The sequence below is a fragment of the Aquarana catesbeiana genome, linkage group LG04 (assembly GCF_042186555.1).
Source record: "Aquarana catesbeiana isolate 2022-GZ linkage group LG04, ASM4218655v1, whole genome shotgun sequence".
NCBI lineage: Eukaryota > Metazoa > Chordata > Amphibia > Anura > Ranidae > Aquarana > Aquarana catesbeiana.
The window spans coordinates 306,493,556-306,518,371 of record NC_133327.1 but is presented as its reverse complement, the minus strand read 5'-3'; the positions used below and the strand labels follow the sequence as shown (position 1 = coordinate 306,518,371).

Genomic DNA, 24,816 nt, shown 5'->3' with positions numbered 1-24,816 from the left:
AAATTCTATTTTAAGCAAAAAAAAAAAAAAAAAAAAAAAAAAAAGTACAGTGCTGGTTGGAGGATTATAAAATACCCAAGTACGACTAGCAAAACAAAACATAACATGATTTTGGTACCTGCTATGAAATCTGTTTCTTTGGAGTTTATTAAAGTGGATGTAAACCCGATTCATGAAATTTGAGCTGGGCACATATATCTGCAGTGCTTTCTTATCTCTCTTCAAAGCACTGAGTCCCGTGGCTTTCTCCTGCTCCGTTCTTCTGTTATCATCATGATAACGTCTGACAAATTCTGACACATTTGATAAAACCAAACTGAAATTTGTGTCAGGGTGGGTGCTATAAATAGATTATCAGAAAGCTGCTCTACTCACAGTACAGCTCTGAAAGTCTCTGCCTATCTGGAGGGGGTGTGTGCCTTTCCTCCAAATCAGCCGTCTCCCAGTGTAATCCAACACTACACTGCTAAACAGTATATAAAGCTGAAGACAGCAGATATACATGTAAAACTTGCAATGGATATAAAAAGTCTACAAACCCCTTTTAAAATGTCCGGTTTCTGTAACGTACAAAAAATGAGACAGAGATAAATAACATCCAAACTTTTTTCACCTTTATTGTGACCTATAATAGGATTTTTTCATCATATTTACCTGTAAAATCCTTTTCTTTGAGTACATCACGGGACACAGAGTCAGGCTAATATTCATTACCTACTGTGCTATATGCCATCTCTAGGTGAATGGACACTGGTAGACAGTTTTAGACAAGAAGTGATCTCCTATATAACGCCTCCCATAGAGGAAGTACTTCAGTTTTGTAGAAAGCACTGAATCCTCAAAAGAGGGGAGGGATCTCTGTGTCCCATGATGTACTCAAAGAAAAGGATTTTACAGGTAAGTATAACAAAAAAAACTATTTTCTTTTTCATACATCATGGGACACAGAGTTAAGCCAATATTCATTACCTACGGGGACGTCCTAGAGCAGGGGTCTCAAATTGGTGGCCCTCCAGCTGTTGCGAAACTACAAGTCCCGTGTAGCATTGCAGGGCTGACAGTTACAAGCATGACTCCCACAGGCAAATGCATGATGGGACTTGTAGTTTCGCAACAGTTGGAGGGCCACCAGTTTGAGACCCCTGTCCTAGAGCAATAGCCTTGAGGGGAGGGGGACACCCTGCCAAACAATAGCCATCAGACCTTATACGGCAGCCAGCAGTACACTGCGACCTGAAAGCCAAATCCTTGGCTGCTCGAACATCCACTTGATAACATTTTGTGAACGTATGCACTAAAGACCAGGTAGTAGCCTGACAAATCTGAGCCACAGATACCTGATGGCGAAAAGCCCAGGAGGTTCTTACACCCCTGGTAGAATGAGCTCGCACCCTAAAGGGAGGAACTTTACGTTTCCGACCATAGGCCTGAATAACCATTTCACAGACCCAATTGGCAATAGAAGCTTTGGAAGCTGCCTGCTCCTTCTTGGGTCCTTTTGGTAAAACAAAAAAAGGAGTCTGATCCTCGGATCTCTGCAGATTTAGATAAATAAACCTTGACTGCCCGGACAACGCCCAAGGAATGCAGTCGTCTCTCTTCTGCTGAAGGAGGCTGAGAGAAAAAAGGCGGCAAAATAATGTCCTGATTCAAATGAAAGGCTGACACCACTTTTGGCAAAAAGGATGGAACAGGTCATAACACAACCCTGTCGTGGTGAAGGATCAAGTATAGTTCCTTGCACAAAAGGGCTGCCAACTCCGACACCCCTCTAGCCGAGGTGATGGCCATCAGGAAGGCTAGCTTGCGTGACAGCATGTCCAATGGAAGTTCCTTGATAAGCTCAAATGGTTGCTTCTGTAACACAGACAGCACCAAGTTCAAGTCCCAAGGACACATAGGTGACTTAATGGGGGGAAGAAAATGAGTTACCCCTGCATAAAAGGTTCGGACCAGCGAATAGGAGGCTAAAGGCATTTGTAAGAATACCGACAGGGCCGAAATCTGACCTCCGAATGTACTCAAATCCAATCTGATTTCCACTGCTGACTGTAGAAAAGAGAGAATTACCCCAATCAAGTAATTCCGAGGATGCCATTTTCTGGCTTCACACCAAGCAATATAAGTCTTCCAGACCTTATGATAAATCTTCCTAGTGACAGCTTTTCTAGCATTCACTAGGGTAGACACCACTGGTCCCGAGATGCCACGGTCCTTCAACACCCTGGCTTCAATAGCCATGCCGTCAAATTTAAAGACTGTAAATTGGGGTGGAATATAGGACCTTGAGACAGTAGATCAGGGCGGCGTGGAAGCGTCCAAGGCCCGTCTACTGCCAATCTCACAATCTCTGGGAACCAGGGCCTTCTGGGCCAGGCTGGTTCAAACAGAATGACTGGAACCCCCTCTCTCTGAATCCTGCACAACAAATGTGGAAGGAGAGGGACCGGGGGAAAAAAGCATAAACCCGGGAGTACTGGCTCCCTGGAATTACCAGAGCACCTGCTCCGATTACCAGATGATCCCTTGTTTAGGACACAAACTGCTGTAGCTTGTTGAACCTGGATGGCAATAGGTTGACCTCTGGCCATCCCCAATGAATTCAAATTTCCTGGAACACCCCTGAGTGTAGGGACCATTCCCCGGGGCAGATCTGCTGGCGGCTGAGATAATCTGCCTTACCAGTTCTCTACTACCAGCATATGAACTGCCGATAGAACAAGCACATGTCCCTCCGCCTAGGCTAGTATGTGGTTCAGCTCCTTCAGAGCTGAACCACTCCTGGTACCGCCTTGGTGGTTGATACAGGCCACTGCGGTGGCATTGTCAGACTGAACCCCGATAGAACAGTCCTGAAGCTCCACCGTAAGGCCAGACGTACTGCCCGTAACTCCAGGACGTTGATGGGCAGGATCTGTTCTGTCTCTGACCGTTTCCCCTAAGCTGTGAACCCCTCTAGGGTTGCTCCCCAGCATGAGAGACTGGCATCTGTGGTCAGTACTATCCAAGTTACCGGGAGGAAGGATCTTCCCTTTCGCAGGTTCTGATCCTGCAACCACCAGTTTAGGCTTAAGCTTGTCCGCTCCTGTTCCAAGCCAACAAGATGTTTTGTTGTATAGGCCTGGAATGGAACTGGGCATAAGGCACTGCCTTGGAGGACACTATCCTTCCTAGAAGACTCATACAGAGATGGCTAGGGCTGAGGACAATTCATCCTTCGTGATAAAGGGTGAAACAGCAGCATTGACTGCAGGCACAATACCAGATCGGCGCAGCAGCTCAGATTGCCCGGAAGCCTCTGGTCTTTCAGGGGATACAACACTAGGTACACGACTAGGTTCATCAGGAGCTACTGACGACATAGGTGTGCCCTTCCCTGTAGTGTTGGTCCCGCTTCTCTTTTTTGAAGACATTTACAAGCCACAAAAAGAGTACCTGAGTGTAGTATTAAACTTCAGAAGGGAGACCCTTTGATAGTGCTCACCAAGCCCCTATGCAACAATCCTGCTAGGCACCTTAGCCTGCCAAGCAACACCTGGTGACTCACGTGACCCAGGTAAGGAGAACTGAACCGCTGCAAGTGCCTGCTCTGTGTCCCACAGCTGCCTTCTGGAAGCACCACAAGCTTGGCATTCACAGCTTAAATAAGCTGTCTGTGCGCCGAGATGTTCTGGGCATGCGTATGCACGTGCGCGGTCCCAGCAATATTTCCATATGACGCAAATCTTTGTGCGCCCAGATTAGGCTATGGTGCATGCGCGGCTTCGAGTGCGCATAACGCCTATGGCGAAGCCATGTGCACCATAGCCACCAAACAAACTGCCGAGCACAGCAGCGCTCTTGCGAATGCACGTGCGCCATGGCGAACCAAGAGGTGATCTATCTATCGTGCACCATCATATGAGTAAAAAACAGCCAGACACAAACAAAAAAGGTACACTTTGCAAACACCCACAGGTAGCCCAAAACTCCCCCGTATGGTCATCACACACAGGTGTCCAGCCTCTAGCTAGCTTGAATGATTGTTACAATCACCGGGACACCCCACAATAAGTAAATAAGGGGGTTTTACTTACCCGCCCAGGCGCAGGGCAGCTTAGAAACTAAGAGCCCAATCTTCACCCATCACGGTGGGTTCCTGTCACTTGAGAACCTTTAAGGACTGGGTACCCTTTTCATGTTTAGGGTCCACTCCCTTGGACCTGTACAGCACCCTGCAGGAATGCCTTAGCGCTGTGGTGTCCAGGATTCCACTTGGCAGGGTCCAGCACCCGGAGGTCGCATTACAGGCAAAACCTCGCAGGATCTTGCGTCTTCTTTGCGAGGCTCAGGTACCATTTATCTAAGCATATAGAGCCTGTGTCAAATGGATACAATCAGTCAATCCCTTGATTCATTTAAGAACTGATGTATTTCCTGTATGGGAGGGGTTATATAGGGGATCACTAGCTGTCTAAAGACCTTTAGTCTACCAGTGTCCATTCACCTAGAGATGGCGTATAACCCAGTCGTTAATGAATATTAGCCTGTGTCCCGTGATGTATGAAAAAGAAAAAACTGTACGACTCAATTGAAAAACAAACTGAAATCTTTTGGGGGGGGGGGGGTAGAAATAAAAAACTAAAATGTGGTTACTGATGTAGCTGTGTTCAGAATTAAGCAATCACATTCAAACTCATGTTAAATAGGAGTCAGTACACACCTGCCATCATTTAAAGTGCCTCTGATTAACCCCAAATAAAGTTAAGCTGTTCTAGTAGGTCTTTCCTGACATTAGATATACCATGGAACACAGTGAAGACAGTCATCATCAAGTGGAGAAAATATGCCAATTTGTGCCCATCAGTGATGCCAGTCACTGCCTTTTTTCGTGCGGCATATTAGTGCCTTCACATCAGTGCCTCCTCATCAATGCAGCCTATTGGTGCACACCAGTGAATGAGAATAATTACATTTTCAGACAAATGCTAAGAAAAAAACTTTATTTTTTTCAAAATTATAGGTTTTTGTTTTTTGGGGTTTTTCTTTAGCAAAAAATAAAAAACCTAGCAGTGATTAAAATACCACCAAAAGAAAGCTCTATTTATGTGAAAAGAAAAAATATGACATTTTTATTTGGGTACAGTGTTGAATGACCTGGCAATTGTCATTTAAAGTGCAACAGTGCTGAAAGCTGAAAATTGGCCTGGGCAGCAAGGGGGTAAGTGCCCAGTATTGAAGTGGTTAATAGAAGCAACGGACTGTTCAATTCTAAAAAGTGGCTCCCATGGCATCAATAGAAGCAGATATGTTATTTTTAAGCCTGGGAGATAAATCAACAGAGTGTGGTTCCTCAAGAACAAACTCATCCTGTAAGAATTTGTAAGACTCTTCATCAGACAAAGCATCCACAGCCAAAAGACTAAGGGTTCTTTCACACGGGCTTGTCTGTGTACGGATTCAGCTTTGCTCAGCAGGGATTGATCCACTGATCCCCGCTGAGCAGGTGGATGACAGGTCCCTCTCCCCTCACTGTGCGGAGACAGACTTGGCAGAGCCCCACTGTCCTCTATGAGGATAGGATGAAAACGGACCGCCTGTCCGTTTTCATCCGATCCTATCCGATTCTCCAGACGGATGGGAAATAGGGTTTCCATCCATATGGATTTCACAAACAGAATTGGATTGCATACTGGCAGATGGCAGCGGACCATAGGGATACCGGCGGATGTCAGCGGACCGCTGACATCCGCTGCTCCATAGGGGCTGAATGGCCGATTTTGTTGACAGCGGTTTAGACATTAATAGCTGTGTGTTGAGTTATTTTGAGGGGGGAGCAAACTTACACTGTTATACAAGCTGTACACTCACTACTTTACATTGTAGCAAAGTGTAATTTCTTCAATGTTATCACATGAAAAGATATAATAACATTTACAAAAATGTGAGGGGTGTACTCACTTTTGTGATATACTGTACATTTTATTCTATCATTCTCTATTATTATTTTTTACTTAAAGTGGATCTTCAGTAATTTTTTCCAACTTTCCATCTATTAAATCTTCTGCCCTTGTTTTTTTAACTTTGGATAGTAAAACATTTTTTTTTTCTGCTAGTAAATATCTTTTACAGCCCACTTTCGTTTGTCTGGTAAAAAAGTCTAGGCTTATGACATCATGCACAGCTCTCTCTCACTCTTGTGAGAGTTTGCCAGGAAGGGAGGGGATGAGTCATAAGAGGGCCAATGATAGTTGCAGGGCTGCAGAGCTGGAGGTATGACTGTGTAAATCCAGGAAGTGAACAGACAGCAGCTTCACCTGGCCACAGTTAAAATGGATGAAGCCAGACTTATTGGAGGAAGATTTCTGCAGCATATGTGGCAAGTACAGAATTACAGTATATATAAAATAATATGCAAAGTGGTTGGAGGGAAGCTTCAGAATGGCAAAGATGTTTTTATTACAAATTGAGCAGACTGTAGTTCCTCTAAGTCTTTTTTTTTTTTTATGAAGCCTATTTTTTTGGGGAGTAATTTTCCTTGATATTGATTTAATTTCTGTTTGAATAAAGAATAGTATTGTTTACGGGATCTAGCATCCTACCATGTGCTGGAATGGAGGGCAATTCTTGCATTGTTAATTCTGTCATTATGTGTGCAAAAATAGCAAGGGATAGATGTCCATGCTTTTCATGTGCAGGCTTCAATTACGCCAGCTGGGGGCATTACATTGAGATGAATACTAGATGCCAGTTTGCTTATTTATTTGTATGACTTTTTTTTAGGTCAGTGTTTAGTGCAGTCTGCATTAAAATCAGCCGACAGAAAGGTGGCGCTGCCACATAGGTGAACCAGGCTAAAAAAACAGACCATCTGGACAGCACTTCATTCTCTATGGTTCACGATGCTATATAACCTGAATGTCTGCAGCCATGATTGTCTCTATAATGAAGCCTCGCATGGGCGAAATGCATTAGGGTGGCTTCTTCTATAGATGGAGAACCAAGCTGAGTAATTATCTTTCACTACTTTAGCATTACAGTCTGCTGATCCTATGTGCTGCCAGGTGCCATTTTGTTGTAGTCCTAGCTGAGCCCGACAGGCCTTACATCCCAACCAGCACCAGCATACAGTGTAACCAGCTACACGATTTCTGGAGCATTAGAGTGGTATGGTTTTTAGTTTAGCCTACATTATACATTAGCATGTAGATGAAGTCTTGATTGAAGCCAAAAAAAACCAAAAAAAAACTTGAAAACAATAAAATTGCTAGGAAAAGAGAAAAGTTCCACGTTTCTTCAGACGCTATAAATTTTGCGCAAACCAATGAATATACGCTTATTGCTATTTTTTTTACCAAAAATATGTATAATACATATCAGCCTAAACTGCTGAAGAAATTTGTTATTAAACATTTTTTTTTTTTATATTGTAGCAAAAAGTAAAAAAAAAAAAAAATTCAAAATTGGCAGTCTTTTTTTGTTTATAGCGCAAAAAATAAAAACAGCAGAGGTGATCAAATACCACCAAAAGAAAGCTCTATTTGTGAGAAAATAAGGACATAAATTTAATTTGGGTACAAAGTCGCACAACCGTGCAATTGTCAATTAAAGCGACACAGTACCGTATCGAAAAAAATGGCCCGGTAAGAAAGGGGGTAAATCCTTCCGGAGCTGAAGTGGTTAAAGCAACCTAGTCAAATAAAATAATTTTTTTTTTTTCTTGGATTTTGTAACCAGGGCATTTTCACCCCCTTCCTGCCCAGGCCAATTTTCAGTGCTGTAACATTTTGAATGACAATTGCGCGGTCATGCAACACTGTACCCAAATGAATTTTTATAATTTTTTTCCCCAAAAATAGAGCTTTCTTTTGGTGGTATTTAATCACCTCTGCGTTATTTTTTGCGCTATAAACCAAAGAAGAGCGACAAGTTCTACATCATTTTGGTAAAAAAAAAAAAAAAGTGTATATTGATTGGTTTGTGCAAAAGTTATAGCGCCTACAAAACAGGGGGGTAGATTTATGGCATTTTTATTATCATTTTTTTTTTACTAGTATTGGTGGTGATCTGCGATTTTTATTGTGACTGACATTGCGGCGGACATATCGGACACTTTTGACACTATTTTGGGACCACTGACAGTTATACAGTGCTATAAATATGCACTGATTACTATCTACATGACACTGGCAGGGAAGGAGTTAACACTAGGGGTGATCAAGGGGTTAAATGTGTTACCTAGGGAGTGATTTTAACTGTAGGGGGAGGGGACTGACTAGGGGAGGAGACCGATCGGTGTTCATACTTAGTATGAACACACGATGTGTCTCCTCTCCCCTGACAGGACATGGATCTGTGTGTTTACACACACAGATCCACAGTCCTGCTCTGTAACGAGTGAATGAGAGTGTCCAGCAGTCATCGCAGCCACCAGGCACGGCATCGGCTCCTTGGTGACGCGGCGTATGCCCCCTATACAGCCGAGGACGTCATATGACACGCATTCAGGATGGGAGATCCCATCTGCGGATGTCATATGACAATGGGCGAGTAGGGAAGTGGTTAAATGGTTCCTCTGTTTAACCCCTTATTAACCCTTTATTTACTCTAATCGGCCTCATTAACTCCTTATTCTCCTTCTCCATTTAATTATTTCTTGCTGATTTTTTTTTTTTTTATTTACTTCTATTTTATAAACTATTGATAATTAAAACATTTTTTGTTTGCTTTGTTAATTAAAATTGTTACACCTTTAACATATATTTATACATTTCACATAAAAAAAAAAAACGCAAAATAAAAAAAAAAAAAAAAAAAAAATAATATCGAATTTGCAAAATAACTTTTCAGTGCTTTGTACCATTGTTGAAAGCTGAAGTGTAAACAAAAAAGTTGCAGTAGGTATAGGTAATTGGTATCGGTGCATACTAAAAAGAAAAAAAAAAACCCTAATTATTACCTTAATGGTATTTTATTTTTCTTTACACATTTAAGTTTGATTGAAGCATAGAATATTATGTCTCATTTTATTGCCATCTTGTTTGATAACCTAATGTTCAGTAGTTGTAAATCTTTAAAATAAAAAAAGTTCTTCAGCATTGTAATCTTTATTCTTAGCAAAAAAATTGTGATTCTCATTTATTCCAGAATCGTGCAGCTCTATCTACAGTACAGCATTTCATCAAAAAATTCTGAAACACTGGAGAACAATATGCAATTTTGGATGCCCGTGATCTTCTGGTTCTCAGGCAGCACTGCACTGAAAACAGGCCTGATTCTGTGATGGACATCACTGCATGGGCTCAGGAGTACTTCCACAAATCACTATCTGAACACAGTTCGCAGTGCCATCCAAAAATGCAAGTTATACCTCTATCATGGAAAGAAGTCGTCATGTCTCAACATGATCCAAAAACGTTACCATCTTCTCGTGGCCAAAGTTCATTTAAAATAGTTTGTTGCAAAGTGAAAAACTGTTCTGTGGTCAGACAAATCGAAACTTGACATTTTTTGGCAACCATGGGCACCTCCTCCTCTACACTATGGAGGAGAGCCTGCATCTATGATGTATTAGTGCGTATGGAAGGGGCAGCTTGCATATCTGAAAAAGCATCATCAGTGCTGAAGGACTTTAGAGCAGCATATGCTCCCATTCACAGGACTAAGCTACAATGCATATTGCATCTATGACAACAGCTTCACTTCATAGTAGAAAAGTCTGGGTGCCTAAAGCAGAGTTCCAATCATTTGTAAGTTTATTAAAAGTTAGCAGCTACAAAAAGTGTAGCTGCTGACTTTTAATAAACAGACACTCACCTGCGGTCCAGCGATGTGGGTGCCGGAAGCCTCGCTTTTCTCTAGAACCCCCAAACATTATATATTTTTTTTACAGATACCCTAGAGAATAAAATGGCGGTTGTTGCAATACTTTCTGTCACACCGTAATTGAGCAGCGGGTCTTACAAATGCTATTTTTTGGGAAAAATACTTTTTTTAATTAGAAGAAAACAATAAAGTTAACCCATTTTTTTATATTGTGAAAGATATGTTATGCCAAGTAAATTCATACCCAACATGTCATGCTTTAAAATTGGGCCCGCTCGTGGAATGGCGAAAAACATTGACACATAAAAATCTCCATAGGCGAAGTTTAAAAATTTCTACAAAGTTACCAGTTTTGAGTTACAGAGGAGGTCTTTTGCTAGAATTATTGCTCTCACTCTACCGATCACGGCAACACCTCACGTGTGGCTTGACCACCGTTTACATATGTGGACGCGACTTAGGTATGCGGGAAGGACCGCTTAATTTTTTTTTTTCTTATTTAACTTTTTATTTTTACACAGTGTCTTTTTAAAACATTTTTTGGGGATGACTTTTATTCCTATTACAAAGAATGTAAACATCCCTTGTAATAGAAAAAAAGCATGACAGGACCTCTTTAAATGTGAGATCTGGGGTCAAAAAGACCTTAGATCTCACATTTACACTTAAATGCAATCAAAAAAAGAATTTTTTTTTTTTCAATAAAAATTCTTTTCCCCTTTTAAGACCATTGTGCCGAAGCAACGTTTGACGGTGCTTCCGTCATCCAAAGGTATGGAGTCGAGTGGGGGCCATCATTCTCTCACTCAACTTCATGCCTCTGAGTGGAAAGAATCGGATCCTCTCCGCCGCTACGACGTTTTTAAAAATACCGGGGTTATGGCAGCTATCTGCTGCCATAACAATGGTATTCAACGTCAAAGCACCAACGCATAACTATGGCGGGAAGTCCAGAAGTGTCTAATGTCTAAACCGCGGGCAATAAAAGCGAGTACACCCTTAAGTGAAACTGTCCAATATTTTGTACAGCCACCATTATTCTCCAGCACTGCCTTAACCCTCTTGGGCATGGAGTTCCCTAGAGCTTCACAGGTTGCCACTGGAGTCCTTTTCCACTCCTCCATGACATCACGGAGCTGATGGATGTTAGAGAGCTTGTGCTCCTCCACCTTCCATTTGAGGATGCCCAACAGATGCTCAATAGGGTTTAGGACTGGAGACATGCTTGGCCAGTTCATCATCTTTACCCTCAGCTTCTTTAGCAAGGCAGTGGTCGTCTTGAAGGTGTGTTTGGGGACGTTATGTTGTGAGATACTGTGTGTGTATATTATAAAATTTATGTATGTGTGTGTATATATATATATATATATATATATATATATATATATATATATATATACATATATACATACACACACACACACATACATACATATATATATGTATGATGTATATGTACAGTGCCTTGCGAAAGTGTTCACCCCCCTTGGCATTTTTTGTGTTTTGTTGCCTCACATCCTGGAATTAACATGGATTGTTTGAGGATTTACATCATTTAATTTATAGAACATGGAACATGCCCACAACTTTGAAGATTATTTATTTTTATTGTGAAGCAAACAACAATTAGGACAAAATAACAGAAAAAGTCAGTGTGCATAACTATTCACCCCCCTAAAGTTAATACTTTGTAGAGCCACCTTTTGCAGCTATCACAGCTCCAAGTCGCTTTGGATAAGTCTCTATGAGCTTGCCACATCTTACCACTGGGATTTTTGCTCATTCCTCCTTGCAAAACTGCTCCAGCTCCTTCAAGTTGGGTGGTTTGCACTTGTGAACAGCAATCTAAGTCTGACCACAGATTTGCTATTGGATTGAGGTCTGGGCTTTGACTAGGCCAATCCCACACATTTACATGTTTCCCCTTAAACCACTCAAGTGTTGCTTTAGCAGTGTGTTTGGGGTCATTGTCCTGCTGGAAGGTGAACCTCCATCCTAGCCACAAATCACACACTCAGAGTGGTACAGGTTTTGCTCAAGAATATGCCTGTATTTAGCACCAACCAACTTTCACTCAACTCTGACCAGTTTCCCAGTCCCGACTGCTGAAAAACATGGGCAAAGTCCAGGAGGAAAGGGAAGAGGAATGCTGCTCTAGGAAGAGTGTCTGGAAATGTAGCTCTTCTCAGAATAGGAACAGCAGTATTTTTTGGATTATTACCTCTTTTTAATAAAGGCATTGATTTTGAGTGCGGCTGTCAAGAATTTTCTCCTCACCCAATTGCTGAAAAACATGGGATGGTGTTCTTTGGGTGATGTGATCTGTTGGGTTTGCGCCAGACATAGCATTTTCTTTGATGACCAAAATGTTCAACTTTAGTCTCATCAGACCAGAGTACCTTCCCTCCAGACATTTTGTGAGTCTCCACATGCCTTTTCACAAACTCAAAACATGCCATTTTGTTTTTTGCTGAAAGTAATGGCTTTCTTCTGGCCACTCTGCCATAAAGCCCAACTCTATGGAGCGTACGGCTTGTCGTCCTATGTGTAGATACTCCAGTCTTTGCTGTGGAACTCTGCGGCTCCTATAGGGTTACCTTTCTCTGTGCTGCCTCTCTGATTAATGCCCTCCTTGCCCGGTCCCTGACTTTTGGTGTGAGGCTGTCTCTTGGCAGGTTTGCCGTTGTGCCATGTTCTTTTCATTTGGTTATGATAGATTTGATGGTGTTCCTAGGGATCATCAACGATTTGGATATTTTTTTTATAACCCAACCCTGACTTGTACTTCTCTACAACATTGTCCCTTACTTGTTTGGAGAGTTCCTTGGTCTTCATGGCAGTGTTTGGTTAGTGGTGCCTCTTGCTTAGGTGTTGCAGCCTCTGGGGCCTTTTAAAAAGGTGTGTACATGTAATGACAGATCATGTGACACTTAGACTGCACACAGGTGGACATCATTCCACTAATTATGTGACTTCTGAAGGCAATTGGTTGCACTAGAGGTTTTTATGGGCTACAAAGGAGGTGAATACATACTCCCATGCCAATTATCAGTTGTTTGATTTCTGAAAAATAGTTTTATGTATATATGTTTCTAATTTTACTTCACCAACTTAGACTATTGTGTTCTGATCCATCACATATAATTCAGATTAAAAAAAACATTGAACTAAAGGCTGTAATGTAACAAAATAGGTAAAAAGCCAAGGGGCGTGAATACTGGTCACTGAAAGTTCAACATGGCACCTCATGGCAAAGAACTCTGAGGATCTGAAAAAAAGAATTGTTGCCCTACATAAAGATGGCCTAGGCTATAAGAAGATTGCCAATACTCTGAAACTGAGCTGCAGCATGGTGGCCAAGACAATACAGTGGTTTAACAAGACAGGTTCCACTCAGAACAGGCCTCGCCATGGTTGACCAAAGAAGCTGAGTGCACATGCTCAGCGCCATATGCAGAGGCTGTCTTTGGGAAACAGACGTATGAGTGCTGCCAGCATTGCTGCAGAGGTTGAAGGGGTGGGGGGTCAGCCTGTCAGTGCTCAGACCATACGCCACACACTGCATCAAATAGGTCTGCATGGCTGTCCTCCCAGAAGGAAGCCTCTTCTGAAGATGATGAACAAGAAAGTCTGCAAACAGTTTGCTGAAGACAAGCAGACTAAGGACATGGATTACTGGAACCATGTCCTGTGGTCTGATGAGACCAAGATAAACTGTTTTGGTTCAGATGGTATCAATTGCGTGTGGCGGCAATCAGGTGAGGAGTACAAAGACAAGTGTGTCTTGCCTACAGTCAAGCATGGTGGTGGGAGTGCCATGGTCTGGGGCTGCATGAGCGCTGTTGGCACTGAGAGGCTACAGTTCATTGAGGGAACCATGAAAATCAACATGTACTGTCACATACTGAAGCAGAGCATGATCCCCTCCCTTCGGAGACTGGGCCGCAGGGCAGTATTCCAACATGAGAATGACCCCAAACACACCTCCAAGACAACCGCTGCCTTGCTAAAGAAGCTGAGGGTAAAGGTGATGGAATGGCCAAGCATGTCTCCAGATCTAAACTCTATTGCGCATCTATGGGGCATCCTCAAACAGAAGGTGGAGGAGCGCAAGGTCTCCAACATCCACCAGCTCTGTGATGTCATCATGTTGGAGTGGAAGAGGACTCCAGTGGCAACCTGTGAAGCTCTGGTGAACTCCATGCCCAAGAGGGTTAAGGCGGTTTAGACATTAATGGCTGTGTGTTGAGTTATTTTGAGGGGACAGCAAATTTACACTGTTATACAAGCTGTACACTCACTACTTTACATTGTAGCAAAGTGTCATTTCTTCAGTGTTGCCACATGAAAATAAAATATTTACAAAAATGGAAGGGGTGGTCACTTTTGTGAGATACTAATATATATATATATACATACACATACATACACACACATATACACACACACTATTTTGCCCCTGATCGTGGCTTTCCTGTGGTCCAAGAAAGACCAGCACCTCTGAAGGGGCTTATTGGGCAACTGCCTTCCATTGTATGTAGTTCGAATTACAATACTGCAAAAAGATTGCACGGTGTCCATATACAGAGGTTGTACTGAAATTAGTTGGAGAGCATACTTGTCATTGTATAGGTGTTTTGAATCAGTGCCAAAAGCCAAAGAAGAGACTCATTCATTGACTCCAAACCTCTGCCAGATATAGAAAATGACTGACTATATACAAAGAACACTAATCAGCTCCAGCTACAAATAAAAAAAGCTTACCAGTTTCCTTGCAATGTTGACTATGTAAAGCCATTCATAGACAGAACAAGCCAATTTAACCCCACTGACTCACAGTAGATATGGTGTGAAGGGATTACCAATATACTAATCCATTTTATACCATTCTCTGACTGTATATGAACCACTGCAATATCAACAGTAAACTAAAATGACATGTACACATTTACATACTAATTATCAAAAAGAGAACATCTTTGTACAATGGAAGACCTTGTTCTCTCTGTTAATAGAAAAATAACACAGGCAAGTAAAAATAAAGGGCATAACAGCAACAAACACCTGCTCAGAACATAATATGGGAAAGAAGGCTCACTCAAAAGTACATGACAGTTTTTAGAAAAATGTACTGAAAAAAGTACAATAAAACCGCCCCAGTGTCTTTTTCTTTACATTAAAAAAAGTTATATTTAAATGGTGAAAATGTCGTTATGCAACAAGACTTTGAAGATCACTTTGATAGCTTTTCTTTCCCCAAGGAGCTCATTACTGGTATTTTGGTGGAGACAGCACTGCTGACAGAAACAGGCCCCCTTATTAAACATTTTCTTTAATACAGGGCTCTCAGCAGACTTAATCATGCCATTTACAAGCCCAACTAACAATATCAGTTGGCATATGGAAGATAAAGGCTTGATGCTCCCTTCTGCTAAGGTTTCATTGTAGTCATTTTGTACAGTAACAATGGAGAGTGTTCATTATTTATTACTTACCAAGTCCTAAAAGATCAATGGTCATTTCTGGGGCTCTCTTTGGACTAGCTTTAACCTCTAACTGTGGCTCCTTTTTCAATACCTGTGAAAAGCAGCAAAGCATTCATTAATTAGGCACTTAAGGGAAAGCAATGGAGCATTTATCCTTTCCTGGTATATTTAATATAGTCTGTAATAGTTGGTAGCAGCACATTCCGAGCTCTTCTCTAGAACATAATGCAGTTCAAACTGATACCTCCAAAGACATACAATTACTAACGGCAACGTAATGAATCTGTTCTCTGTACAAAATAAACTCCCCTGACCTATTTTAGATGCTGGCAATGACATAATTACTCTTCAACTAAAACATAGTGGTAGTCAAATTTAACGGAAACCATTTTTAGGTTTTTAAATGCTGGTACAAAAATAAAATACAATTGCAATTCTAACAAATAAGGTTACAAAAGAATATGTCAGCATTCATGCTTCACAAGGGTAACATTTTAGAACAGGATGTAAAAACTAGTATAGGCAAGACATATATGAATAGCCATATTAGGTACCCAAGGGCACAATTTTGTTTAGATGAGATTTACACAATAGGTTTGTATTGAGGAGAGTAAGGTGAGTACATGGTCATATGTACCTTATGAAAAGATCCATTTTCTCAGATTGGACACAAGCTTATTTGTTCTTTACCCTTAAAAAAAAGAACTGCAGGATGAAAAGATCTCAAATAAGGGTGAGGTAAGTAATGATGTGCACTACGCTTACCTCTGTGCACCTATCTAGAGATCTTCAGGTGTGAAGTTCACAAGCCTGCAAGCATCCTAACTGGCCATTCTGAAAGCAGCTAGAATTGTCACAGCTATAGAAGTCTCTTGGGTTTCACAGATAGGTGAACACCTGCACTGTATTGTGCTGAGAGCAGAAATGTGTGGTCTTGAACTTTATACCTGAAGATCTCTAGATTTCCCTTTCAGGCTAGGTCTCTTCGTTAAAGCAGGCAATGGAAACTACAAGATGACAGGACCGAGAAATGAATGGTGACAATATTTACACATTACACTGTCTATACCCTCTACAGTGTAACATATTAACTGATGCCGCGTACACACGAGCGGACTGTCTGGCAGAAAAGGTCCGATGGAACGATTCCGTCAGACATTGCGATCATGTGTGGGCTTCATCGGACCCTCTCTGTCGAAAATTCCGACGGACCTAGAAATAGAACATGTTTCAAATCTTTCCGACGCACTTGAGTCCGATCCAAAAATCTGTTCGTCTATATGCTAGTCCGACGGACAAAAAAGCATGCAAAGGCAGCTATTGGCTAATGGCTATGAACTTCCTTATTCTAGTCCGGATGTACGTCATCACGTTCGAAACAATTGGACTTTGGTGTGATCATGTGTAGGCAAGTCCGTTTTGTTGGAACACTGTCGGAACTCCATCGAAAAGTCCTTCGGCGTTCAGGCGGACGAGAAGTCTGCTCGTATGTACGCAACATAAGGCTCCATTCACACCTGATCGCGGGTGGAATTGCTGCCTTTCCAAATAGGTGCAAAACACGGGGCACATTTGTGTTACCATTACTTGTAATGGCACCCCAATTGCACAACGATTTTGCCGCGATTGTTGCACGGTAAATCACGCCGGAATCGCAATGAGCGACTGTCGCCCAAAAGCTCATATTACTTTTTGAGCGACAATATTGTGGCGCGATTGGGGTTCCTTTAAGAAGTCATGGCATCGCAATTGCATCCCATGTTTTGCAGCAATTTGAAATCAAGTGTGAATGTAGCTTAATATCACATGATGTAAATTTATAGCTCATCTCAATGTAAATGTTATTTCCAAAATGAATCTGACAGAAACACTTTCTAAGCGCTATAACATTATTTCAATGATGTATGTATGCTGTTAATGTCCCAAAAAAAATAGATTTTTTTTTTTTTTTTACTTAAATTTGTTAGAACATATAAATTAACCCTAAGACAGTTAAACCTACTTTACCCCTGGTAAAGTATGACAATTCAGTGTCCTATATAGGATGGCAGGTATGGATAGTGGTGACCTAATTCAAAGCAGATGTTAACCAGTTAACCACTTCAGCCCCAGAAGGATTTACCCCCTTCCTGACCAGAGCACTTTTTGCGATATAGCACTGCGTCGCTTTAACTGACAATTGTGCAGTCGTGCGACGTTGCACCCAAGATTGACGTCCTTATTTTCCCCACAAATGGATTTTGCGGTTTTTATTTTTTGCACTATAAACAAAAAAGGAGCGACAATTTTGAAAAAAAAAAGCAATATTTTTTACTTTTTGCTATAATAAATATCCCCCCCCCCCCCCCCCAAAAAAAAACTAATTTCTTTCTCAGTTTAGGCCGATATGTATTCTTCTACATATTTTTGGTAATAAAAAAAAAAAAAAAGCAATAAGCGTATATTAATTGGTTTGCACGAAAGTAATAGTGTCTACAAAATGGGGGCTAGATTTATGGCATTTTTATTATTATTATTTTTTTTTTTTTTTTTTAGTAGTAATGGCGGCGAGCTGCGTTTTTTTTTTCATGACTGCGACATTATGGCGGACACATCGGACACTTTTGACACTATTTTGAGACCATTGTCATTTATACAGCGATCAGTGCTATAAAAATGCACTGATTACTGTGTAAATGACACTGGCAGGGAAGGGGTTAAACACTAGGGGGCAATCAAGGGGTTAAGTGTGTCCTAGGGAGTGATTCTAACTGTAGGAGGGATTGTCTCACTAGAACATGACAGATCACTGCTTCAGAGGTTGTCTTCAGGAAATAGAGCAGTAGATCTCTGTCATGTTGCTAGGCAGAACAGGGAAATGCCTAGTTTACATAGGCAGCTCCCCGTTCTGCCGCTCTGTGACAAGATCACAGGCCCCCGGCGGACATCAGGCCTGCAGGAGCCGCGGGCACGCTGACGGAGTACGTGGCACGTGTTCCCACTATGCTGCGATTTAAAGGGGACGTATCTGTATGCCCATTTGCCCAGCCATGCCATATATGCCGTATATCGTCGTGCACTGGTCGGCAAGGGGTTGAACTGCCAGAGACGATACACATACACAGAAAGGTGATTGAATGTCTTAATCACATAATAAATGTGGGTCACTGAAAATATAAAGATACACACACACTTTAATATTTATTTATATATATATATATATATATATATATATATATATATATATATATATATATATATATATATATAAATAATTGCGCTCACTCTCTCATACTGGTCACTGGAAGTTCAACATGGCACCTGATGGCAAAGAACTCTGAGGATCTGAAAAAAAATAAATTGTTACTCTACATAAAGATGGCCTAGGCTATAAGAAGTTTACCAAGATTCTGAAATTGAGCTGCAGCACGGTGACCAAGACCATACAGCGGTTTAACAGGACAGGTTTCACTCAGAACAGGCCTCGCCATGGTAGACCAGAGAAGTTGGGAAATAGACATATGAGTGCTGCCAGCATTGCTGGAGAAGTTGAAGAGGTGGGGGGTCAGCCTGTCAGTGCTCAGACCATACGCCACGACGCACACTGCATCAAATTGGTCTGAATGGCTGTTATCCCAGAAGGAAGCCTCTTCTAAAGATGATGCACAAGAGTGTCCACAGTTTGCTGAAGACAAGCAGTCTAAGGACATGGATTATTGGAACCATGTCCTGTGGTCTGAGGAGACCAAGATAAAACGTATTTGGTTCAGATGGTGTTAAGCATGTGTGGCGTCAAGCAGGTGAGGAGTACAAAGACAAGTGTGGTGGTGGGAGTGTCATGGTCTGGGGCTGCATGAGTGCTGCCGGAACTGGGGAGCTACAGTTCATTGAGGGAACCATGAATGCCAACATGTACTGTGACATACTGAAGCAGAGCATGATCCCCTTCCCTTCGGAGTCTGGGCCGCAGGGCAGTATTTCAACATGATAACGACCCCAAACACACCTCCAAGATGACCACTGCCTTGCTAAAGAAGCTGAGGGTAAAGGGGATGGACTAGCCAAGCATGTCTCCAGACCTAAACCCTATTGAGCATCCTCAAATGGAAGGTGGAGGAGCGCAAGGTCTCCAACATTCACCAGCTCTGTAATGTCATCATGGAGGAGTGGAAGAGGACTCCAGTGGCAACCTGTGAAGCTCTGATGAACTCCATGCCCAAGAGGGTTAAGGCAGTGCTGGAAAATAATGGTGGCCACACAAAATTGACGCTTTGGGCCCAATTTGGACATTTTCACTTAGGTTGCCAGCGGTTTAGACATTATTGGCTGTGTGTTGAGTTATTTTGAGGGGACAGCAAATTTACACTGTTATACAAGCTGTACACTCACTACTTTACATTGTAGCAAAGTGTCATTTCTTCAGTGTTGTCACATGAAAAGATAGTATAAAATATTCACAAAAATGTGAGGGGTGTACTCACTTTTGTGAGATACTGCATATATACAGTATGTGTGAATATATATATACATACATACACACACACACACACACACACACACACACACAGTGTCTTAAAGTATTCATACCCCTTGAAATTTTTCACATTTTGTCATGTTACAACCAAAAACGATAGTTTATTTTATTGGGACTATATGTGATAGACCAACACAAAGTGGCACATAATTGTGAAGTGGAAGGAAAATGATAAATGGTTTTCAACATTTTTTACAAATAAATATGTGAAAAGTGTGGCATGCATTTGTATTCAGCCCCCTGTACTCTAATACCCCTAACTAAAATCTAGCGGAACCAATTGCCTTCAGAAGTCATCTAATTAGTAAATAGAGTCCACCTGTGTGTAATTTAATCTCAGTACAAATACAGCTGTTCTGTGTAGACCTCAGAGGTTTGTTTGAGAACCTTAGTGAACAAACAGCATCATGAAGGTCAAGGAACACACCAGACAGGTCAGGGATTAAGTTGTGGAGAAGAAGGGTTAAGTTATAAAAAAAACCCAACATTTTACAGAACACTGTTCAATCCATCATCCAAAAACGGAAAGTGTTTGGCAGAACCGCAAACCTACCAAGACATGGCTGTCCACCTAAACTGACAGGCCAGGCAAGGAGAGCATTAATCAGAGAAGCAGCCAAGAGGCCCATGGTAACTCTAGAGGAGCTGCAGAGATCCACAGCTTTGGTGGGACAACTATTAGTCATGCACTCTACAAATCTGGCATTTTTGGAAGAGTGGCAAGAAGAAAGCCATAAGAAGTCCAGTTTGAAGTTTGCGAGAATCCACGTGGGGGAACTGCAAACATGTGGAAGAAGGCAGAGGGTGGGGGACTTGAGTCACATGACTTGACTTAAGTCAGACTTGAGTCACCTGTTTGAGGACTTGCGACTTGCTTGACAAAATTAAATAAATGACTCGACTTGACTTTGACTTGTCACTAAAGACTTGCGAATTTGACTTGCAATGACTTGGCCCCCCCCAAAAATATTACCCACACACTCCGCCCACCACCTCCTCTGAACCAATCAGCATTTGCCAAATGCCATTGGAGCTGTTCAGGGTAACGGTAAGAGTTATGTCAGTCCCTGCATCAAGTGCACCTGTTGAACGTGTGTTCAGCCATGGTGGGGTGATAATGCGACCCCATCGCTCACAACTGAGCGAGAAAGTACTTTCCAATTTAATTTTTTGCAAATGCAATGCATTTTAAGTGGCTATTCTCATCACCATTCAAGTGTCCAGATGTTGGCATTGTGTCAAGTTCAAACTTTGAGCTTAGTTATTTTCCCCCTCAGCAAGGACTACATTTTTTCAGGCTTGTTGGCCATTTAATTGCTGAGTGTTCTGCTCCTTGTCTGCTGTTTGGGCATTCAAAGTGTTTCTTTAATATGCCAAGAAAGAAGCACTAAGCAGTTTTGTTAATGTTGAAAATAAAACAAAACCTTTCCTGAAAACTGACTTTTAACTCATTTAAAAGGTGGAAATGGGGTAGATCAGTATTTTGACTTAATTTGTGACTTGACCAAAATAAATGACTTGACTTGCTTGACTTCTAGCAGGGACTCGACTTGACTTGCTTGCTTTTAGCCACAGTAACTTGTGACTTGCCTGTGACTTGAAGGTTAAGACTTGAGACTTGCACATATGTGACTTACTCCCATGTGTGGAAGAAAGTGCTCTGGTCAGATGAGACCCAAAATTTAGGTTTTTGGATTAAAAAAAAAATCAGAAAACGCTATCTGTGGTGGAAAACCAACACTGCACATCACCCTAAACTCACCATCCCCACCGTGAAACATGGTAGTCGCAGCATCATGTTGTGGGGATGCTTTTCTTCAGCAGGGACAGGGAAGATGGTCAGAGTTGATGGGAAGATAGATGGAGCCAAATACAGGACAATCTTAGAAGAAAACCTGTTAGAGTCTGCAAAAGGCTCGAGAGTGGGGCAGAGGTTCACCTACCAGCAGGACAACAACCTTAAACATACAGCCAAAGCTACAATGGAATGGTTTAGATCAATGCATATTCATGTGTTAGAATGGCCTAGTCAAAGTCCAGACCTAAATCCAATTGAGAATCTGTGGCAAGACTTGGAAATTGCTGTTCACAGACGCTCGCCATCTAATCTGACAGAGCTTGAGCCATTTTGCAAAGAAAATATGGAATACTTAGTGCCAAAGAATAGTGATAGCAAAGCATACACATTTAAATATAAATTTAAATAAACCAGCTGCAGAGTAAATAAGCTAAATAACAAACTACAATCACAATATTATAAGCCACCATGCTTGGTGATAAACAATAGTATGTCCTTGAAAAATGTACAAGTCCTTTAACAGTATATATACAGTTCCAAAGTGCGTGTCATAATTAAAGTGCTCAAATAATTAGACAGCCAGTGCTCCGTTTGTCTCGTGCTCAGATCAGGTGCCCCACATGGATGTACACTCATCCTTGGGTATTGACCAACTATCTCTAGCATGGTCACTTGCTCTGGTGGGGAGACCCCTGGATAAGATCTTTCGCTGGCAGCTCTTATAATGGATACATCCTCAGATGGGAGAATGGAAATGACAAGAGAAGAACCTCACCGCAAAAAACCATAAGATATATTGAATTGATAACGATAAAAAAATTCACTCAAATGTTGCGGTGCCTGATAACCTGGCACCCGGTGTGAACAGCATGTGTTGGTAATGGGAAACTCGGCACGCAATAAGCTGAATAACGCTGCTCGCGGTTCGGCTCGGTTCCTGGAAGTTGCGCGAGCGATTGTGTAGTCACTGTGGTGCTGTATTCAGCACATTGCAGGCCAAATTCCCCGTTACCAACATACCACACGCTATACACACAGGGTGCCAGGCTATCAGACACCGCCACATGTGAGTAAAATTTTAATCATTGTCTATTCAATAAATCTTATGGTTTTACGCAATGAGGTTCGTTTCTTGCCATTTCCATTCTCCCAGGTGAGGATTTATCCATTGTAAGAGATGCCAGCAAAAGACTAATTAATTGAGCACAAGCACTTTGAGACTGTATATATACACTGTTAAAGGACTTGCACGTTTTTCAAGGACCTACTATTGTTTATCATCTAGCATGGTGACTTATATTATTGTATTTTGCAAAGAAAAATGGGCAAAAATATCACTTTAGAGGTGCAAAGCTGGTAGAGAAATACCCAAAAATACTAGCAGCTTTAATTGCAGCGAAAGGTGGCTCTACAAAGTATTCACTCGATGGGGCCCGAATACAAATGCATGCCATACTTCTCACATATTTGTAATAATATTTTGAAAACAATTTATAATTTTCCTTCCACTTCACAATTATGTGCCACTTTGTGTTGGTCTATCACATAAAATCCCAATAAAATATTGTTGGTTGTAACATGACAAAATGTGGAAACTTTTCAAGGGGTATGAATACTTTTTCAAGAAACGATATATATTATATATACACATACAGGTGCATCTCAAAAAATTAGAATATCAAAAAGTTAATTTCAGTAATTCATTTCAAAAAGTGAAACTCCTATTTTTATAAAAATGCATTACACACGGAGTGATATATTTCAAGCATTTTTGTTTACATTTTGAGGATTATGGCTTACAGCGAGTGAAAATCCAAAATTCAGTATCTCAGAAAATTAGATTACATAAAACCAATAAAAAAAAAAAGGATTTTTAATACAGAAATGTTGGCTTATTGAAAAGTATGTCCATGTACAGTATAGTATGCACTCAATACTTGGTCAGGGCCTTCCTTTTGCATGAATTACTGCATCAATGCGGCATGGAGGCGATCAGCCTGTGGCACGGCTGAGGTGTTATGAAGCCCAGGTTGCTTTGATAGTGGCCTTCGCCTCATCTGCATTGTTGGGTCTGGTGTCTCTCATCTTCCTCTTGACAATACCCCACCAATTCTCTATGGGGTTTAGGTCAGATGAGTTTGCTGGCCAATCAAGCACAGTGATACCATGGTCATTAAACTATGTATTGGTGCTTTTGGCAGTGTGGGCAAGTGCCAAGTCCTGCTGGAAAATGAAATCAGCATTTCTATGATGGTGGCCAGCAGAGGGAAGCATGAAGTACTCTAGAATTTACTGGTAGAGGACTGTGCTCACTTTGGGTATGATAAAACACAGAGCAGATGACATGGCTCCCCAAATCATCACTAACTGTGGAAACTTCACACTAGACCTCATTCAAATTGGATTCTGTGCCTCTCCATTCTTCCTCTGGGACCCCGATTTCCAAATGAAATGCTAAATTTTCCACAGTTCCTCCACCCCAAACTCTCTCATCCATGTTTTTATGGACCTTACTTGTGCACTGGTCCAAATCATTGGGTGGAAGGGGTATTATGGTGTGGGTTGTTTTTCAGGGGTTCGGCTTGACCACCTAGTTCCAGTGAAGGGAAGTCTTAAGGCGTTAGCATACCAAGACATTTTGGACAATTCCATGCTCCCAACTTTGTGGGAACAGTTTGGGGATGGCCCCTTCCTGTTCCAACATAGCTGAGCACCAGTGCACAAACAAGGTCCATAAAGATATGGGTGAGTGAGTTTGGGGTGGAGGAACTTGACTGGCCTGCACAGAGTCTTGACCTCAAACCAAAAGAACACCTTTGGGAGGATCAGAGCAGAGACTGCGAGCTAGGCCTTCTTGTCAACATCAGTGCCTGACCTCACAAATGTGCTTCTGGAACAATGGTCAAACATTCCCATAGACACATTCTTAAACCTTGTGGACAGCCTTCCCAGAAGAGTTGAAGCTGTTATAGCTGCAAAGGGTGGGCCAATATATTAATATTTAATCCTATGGACTAAGACGCCATTAAAATTCATTTGTGTGTAAAGGCAGGCGTCCCAATACTTTTGATAAGTGTGTGTGTGTGTGTGTGTGTGTGTGTGTGTGTGTGTGTGTGTGTGTGTGTGTGTGTGTGTGTGTGTGTGTATACACACATACATACATGCAGTGTACATTAATCTCAATTTATAAAACAGAAAAACAAAAAAAACTGCAC

The 24,816-nt window shown here is 41.6% G+C and overlaps 1 protein-coding gene across 3 annotated transcripts in view; it reads right to left on the bottom strand.

Moving 5' to 3' along the window:
• SMAP1 (small ArfGAP 1) overlaps positions 1–24,816 on the bottom strand; it is a 457,172-nt gene that overhangs the window by 138,438 nt on the left and 293,918 nt on the right. For all 3 annotated transcript variants that reach the window (XM_073626752.1, XM_073626755.1, XM_073626753.1), the window contains one exon: positions 15,300–15,381. In XM_073626752.1, the coding sequence (XP_073482853.1) occupies positions 15,300–15,381 (82 nt within the window). The remainder of the gene's footprint in view (positions 1–15,299; positions 15,382–24,816) is intronic.